The sequence below is a fragment of the Sinocyclocheilus grahami genome, unplaced genomic scaffold (assembly GCF_001515645.1).
Source record: "Sinocyclocheilus grahami isolate Dianchi unplaced genomic scaffold, SAMN03320097.WGS_v1.1 scaffold147.1, whole genome shotgun sequence".
Taxonomy (NCBI): Eukaryota; Metazoa; Chordata; class Actinopteri; order Cypriniformes; family Cyprinidae; genus Sinocyclocheilus; species Sinocyclocheilus grahami.
The window spans coordinates 1,326,466-1,332,580 of NW_015505326.1; the positions used below are offsets into that span (position 1 = coordinate 1,326,466).

General features: G+C 41.8%; 1 protein-coding gene across 2 annotated transcripts in view; it reads left to right on the forward strand.

The window, feature by feature from the left end:
* il1rapl2 (interleukin 1 receptor accessory protein-like 2) overlaps positions 1-6,115 on the forward strand; it is a 267,837-nt gene that overhangs the window by 244,145 nt on the left and 17,577 nt on the right. For both annotated transcript variants that reach the window (XM_016281153.1, XM_016281154.1), the window contains one exon: positions 612-686. In XM_016281153.1, coding sequence (XP_016136639.1) covers positions 612-686 — 75 coding nt within the window. The remainder of the gene's footprint in view (positions 1-611; positions 687-6,115) is intronic.

Genomic DNA, 6,115 nt, shown 5'->3' on the forward strand with positions numbered 1-6,115 from the left:
AAGTGTTTATGTAGTTAATAAAACCTTACTTGTATCACACTTGACGTTGTTCATTGTTTGCTCATAACTGGAGTCACTTAATCATGCAGATTTATGCTACAAGCTTTTGTAGAATTGTACAGTAAGAAAGTTATTTCCCTTAACCAGGAAACTAACGTTCTTAGAATTGACAAGACAGTTGACCCTGAGAGGTCAGCTAAATATCTACAGCGGATCTAAAATATGAATAATTAATTATAACTAGTTATGGTTAATTATTCATATTTCCTCATGAGCTGATTCGTTACACTAGCTTTCTTTTTCTATTCTATCTGCTTGTTTTTTTATTTTAGTTTATTATAAAAAAAGAACCTTGCTACATGCACTGCGTTAATCTAACCCGGGCTTGTCACAACACTTACATATTATTGCCCTTTTGTTGGTTTGATTACTTCTATTTTCCTCATTTGTAATCGCTTTGGATAAAAGCATCTGCTAAATGTAAATGTAAATGTATATGTCAAATGTATGAATGACTTTTAAATGGAGAGCAAAGATGAAGCAGTTTTGAGTTATTGAGATGAATGGTTCATTCAGTGCCCTATTGCTAATATGTGTTTATTGTTTTGCAGCACTTCTTACAACCAGACCACCAAAAGTCCTGTTCCCATCAGAGAGACAGGCCAGCGTCATAGACGTCCAACTCGGTGAGTCCTTCCTCACCATCTCACGCACACACACACACACACACAAACACTCACTCACACTCACACTCACACACACACACACGCACACACATGTTGTGTTTCCATGTTTTATGGGGACATTCCATAAGCGTAATGGTTTTTATACTGTACAAACTGTATGTGCTATTGCCCTACACCAACCCCTTACAGGAAACTTTGTGCATTTTTACTTTCTCAAAAAAACTCATTCTGTATGATTTATAAGCTTGTTTCCTCATGGGGACCTCAAAAATGTCCCCACAAGGTCAACATTTACTAGTATTACTATCCTTGTGGGGACATTTGGTCTCTCACTCTCACTCTCACACTCACACTCTCACTCTCACTCTCACACTCACACTCACACTCACTCGCACACGCACACACTCTCACACACGCACACTCTCTCTCTCTCTCTCTCTCACACACACACACTCTCATTCACACACTCACACTCACATACTCTCACTCACACAGACACACACTCACTCTCTCTCTCTCACACAGACACACACTCTCTCTCTCTCTCTCTCACACACACTCTCTCTCTCTCTCTCTCTCACACACGCACACGCTCTCTCTCTCTCTCTCACACACACACACTCTCTCTCTCTCTCTCTCTCTCTCTCTCTCACACACACACACGCACACGCTCTCTCACACACACACACGCACACTCTCACTCACACATCCACAAATAAACAGAGAGCACAACATGCTCTGTTTTTCTCTTTTTTTTAAAGTGTCTTCATTGCTTTCGTTAATGGTACATCCTTCCAGGGGTGGTTATGTTTATCCTGCCTCGTGATGGAAACGCTTTTTTTTTTTACTTTCCAACAAGTTTATATATCATAGCAATTGCCTCCATCTAATTTACCCAGTCACTTTGGCTTGTTTTTAAAAACAAAAAAATTAAGAATATGGCAAATGGTCAGCATATACTGTATGGGTGAATATGCTATACGTATAATGAAACTTCCATCAGCAATATGTAAACATGTTCTCATTAATATCCAGCTGTTGCTGCAGGTTCATTGCCCTACATGTTTAGCAATGCTTAGCAAATGGACAATTAGGAGAGGACGCCGCAAATGTGGGAATGTAATTATTGTGCAAGTGGAAATGTTCTCTGGTGCTGTAATATGCATTTTATTCATTTTAATGATTGCATATTTTCCTGTGAGATCTCTGCAGGCTGAACAGAAGCAGCAAACCAAGCAGTTTTGAAAGGAAGAAAATATTGCCAGCATTACATTTGCATTTTGTGTAAAAAAATACTTTTTAAATGAGTTTCAGTATATGTTTAATGAAAATATCTGTTTTAACACATTCGCATCAGTGTTGTAACCAGTAACAAGCTACTACTAGTAGCAGTGAAGCACAACAAAATGCAACATACCTAACTATGTGACAGAATCTTGCCTTTTTCCCCTCAATTGTGTAAAACACAAAAAATGCCGACACATATTGAAACCGTGTAAGGTTACCATGTAGAAGAGCTAAATCTATGATAAAGCCAAAACATTCAACCAATGTTTAGTTCCAGAACATAGTGAGCTGTCTACCTAGACCGCATTTTAAGACATTATACAGTATACCAGATTTACTCATAGCTTGTGCCAACACAAACCCTCTTTTGGCAGTATACTCTCAGGATTTACTAATGACTTATTTGCCCCTGTTGAATAAATCTGGCCCGGGGAGTTCACTAGCAATGCACAGGCTTTTCCAAACAGTAGACAGCAGCTCATTCTGGCCCAAATCAGGTTCAGCATGCATGTGTCTTATGAACAATCCCTGACTGAACGGTGACACCAGAGGTGAGAAGGACACATCGGCGGGACACAATGGCATGGGGCACTCGTACCAAACACTCTTTGAAACCTTAAATGACAAATGGTACACCCTATGGCAGGAGGTCCAGTCCAGCAGATCTGAGCTCTAGCTCCAGTCAAACACACCTGAAGCAGCTGATAGTGGAGTTCAGGATCACTGCAGACGTCTTCCTTGCCCTACAGTTTCATTTACTTATATTATGGCATCATGTCATTTTAGAATTTAATTGAAATTTCAGTTTGCTTTTCCAATCAGATTTCTCTAAAGAACTGTAATAAACTCTTAGCGGTTGAGACGGCAAAAGCAGACTCTCGTGGTGGTGTCCCATGAGGAGCAGACACGGATAAAGCAAAGGAAATGACTGAAATCACCCAGCAGGAAATCATCCTCTAATCTGGGATCTGTACTGTGATGATGCGAACGAAAGCACAGCATAACACTAACTTTTGATTTCAGCTCGGCAGCATTTGAACTATGTACTCTTCTGACACAATCAGTCCAGCGCATATATAACACATTTCTCTGTTCCTGTCAAACTCCCCCTCTTTCTTTTCAAAGTATTTTCTCCTGTCTGGATGCATTTGTAATGCTCCTCGTCCAACCTCGTGCTGTTGTCAGGAGCAAAATATCTGGAGATTTCTCATATTTAATCTGTCAGCTCCCTCTAAATTATAACTCATTATTCTGTGCGCTGAAAGCACAGGAAATGGACTTTGAGTCCTTGAAATGTCAACTAACTCTCAATAAACTAACTGTATGCCAGATGACTCCTTTTCGTACTAGAGATCTGCAGGCACTCCACAAGAAGTCCATTTGCTGGCGGTGCAATTAAAGCATCAGTCAGAAGTGTCTGTTACACAATGAAATTCTCTTTAATTTACAGTGACATTTACAGAAGTAAGCCAACATCTGCTTCACAGAGCCAGAGCACAGTAGATGATGGTCAGGTTCTCAGACATGAGTTTATGTACAGAAGACCTGGATTAATGACTGCATTTGGTAAAATGAGCACAAATCACAATCCACTCAGTTTTACCACAAAGTCAGTGACTCAGTATTTGATCAGATTGCCAAATGTCAAGACATTTTTTCACAAAATCAAAATAAAAAAGCAAAGTGCAAAGTAAAGCCCGTTACGTGAATTAAGGACAAATGTTTATCATTGTAAAGCTGTCCAGTAGGACACTGAAAGCCAGCTGTACGTCCAGCCTTGTTCTTTGAGAAGTCGTTCTCTTTGGCTGAAGTCAGTGCCGCTCTCTCTCTCTCTCTCTCACGCTGCCAGCTGCTCAGATTGGGCAGTTAGACAGTGATGCTCACCTCCAGGGTCACGGGTCGGCCCTGTGTGACAGCAGCCGTCCAGAGCTCAACATCACCCGTGCTCATAGCCCAGGTGGACTGACTGACTCCCTAAACCACACAACATGCTCAAAACTTCTGATAGTTTGAAGGTGAATTGTGCATTTTTTGCACCGAACAAAAACAACTCAATTGTTAGCTTTTCTATGGATAACGTAAGTATTGAACTCGACGGCACAATGCTACAGTGTTTCTGGTGCTGTCAGGGAGTTGCTAAAGAGTTCTGAGGCTGTTTTGTGTGTGTTTTGTTGCTACTGTAGGTTGTTTGCTAGGGTGTTGTTTCTGTACTGCTCTGCTCTCGACATAAACATACTCCCTCCTAGATATGATTTGAAATATCATTCATACCAGCATGAACAAAGGTTTAAAGGAATAGTTCACCCAAAAATGAATGGCCTCACTCTCAAGCTGTCTGTCGCAATAGCTGTGCTGCATCACGCACACAACCACAAACACGATGATGAAGGTGAAAGGCAATCTTTAATAAATCCACAGGCAGAAAATCCACAGCTGTAACATCTCCTTGACAAAGATGAGACCTGACACCAGTGAACAGAAACGGGGTAACTTAAGTTTCCAAACAATGAGGATAATTAACGACACACACCTGAACTAAAGGATGAAATCAATTCAATAACCATGATGACAACCAACACAAGAGGTAAAATGTGCAAACTGAAACAAAGTCCAAACCAAGTGAGAGTGTGACAGTACACTCTTAAAAATAAAGGTGCTTCAAAAGGTTCTTCAAGCGATGCCATAGAAGAGCCATTTTTGGTTCCACAAAGAACCATTCAGACAAAGGTTCTTTAAAGAACCATCTCTTTCTTACCTTTTTGTAATCTGAAGAACCTTCAATTGATACATGCGATGGCGCCGCAGACGGCAGCCTCAGTGTTTGGCTCTCCAACAAGAGGAACTACTCTAAAAAAAACTATAACACCAGTTTTCTGCGAATGAGCCTGCATCAGTGTGGAAAGGCCTGAAGGACATCACCAACTACAAGACACCATCCCCCAGCACTGAGGCCAATCAACAACTTGCTGAAGACCTGAATGAGTTTTACTGTAGATTTGAAACTCCCAGTCTAACACCCCACACCCGCTCTGAACATCTCTCCACACAACCATCAACACCTCCTGCAACCCCCCTCTCCCCCACTCCTACGTTTCAGATCAGTGAGGATGATGTGCGCCAGGTCTTCAGGAAGAACAAGAGAAGAAAAGCACCAGGCCCAGACGGTGTGACACCAGCCTGTCTGAAAACCTGCGCTGACCAACTGGCCCCCATCTTCTCACAGATCTTCAACAGATCACTGGAGCTGTGCAAAGTCCCTGCCTGCTTCAAACGCTCCACCATCATCCCCATCCCAAAGAAACCTAAGATAACAGGACTTAATGACTACAGACCTGTGGCACTAACGTCTGTGGTCATGAAGACATTTGAGAGGTTGGTGTTGGCTTATCTGAAGGACATTACTGGATCTGATTCTGATTCTTTCGCCACAAAGAACCTTTTGAGATAACAGAAAGGTTCTTCAGATGTTAAAGGTTCTTTATGGAACCATTTAGACAAAAAGGTTCTTCTATGGCATCGTGAAGCACCTTTATTTTTAAGAGTGTATGCTCATTTATACTTTCGCTTGTATAAATAAGCCTCCGCAGACTGCACGCGCACAACCCCAAATGAACACAATGATGAAGGCAATCTTTAATAAATCCACAGGCAGGAAATCCACATAGAGAAAACGGCTACAACACCTCTAGACACAGACAAAACCTGACACCAGTGAACAGAAACGGGGTAACTTAAGTATTCAAACAAATGAGGATAATTAACGACACACGCCTGAACTAAAGGACAAAATCAAATCAATAACCATGACAACCAACACAACAGGGAAAATGTGCAAACTGAAACAAAGTCCAAACTAAGTGAGAGTGTGACACCGTCCAAGATTAGGATGAGTTTGTTTCTTAAAAAAGTGAAGTGACATGTGGCTAAGTATGGTGACCCATACTCAGAATTAGTGCTCTGCATTTACCCATCCAAAGTGCACACACACAGCAGTGAACACACACACAGCAGTGAACACACACACACCGTGAACACACACCCAGAGCAGTGGGCAGCCATTTATGCTGCGGCACCCGGGGAGCAGTTGGGGGTTCGGTGCCTTGCTCAAGGGCACCTCAGTCGTGGTATTGAAGGTGGGAGAG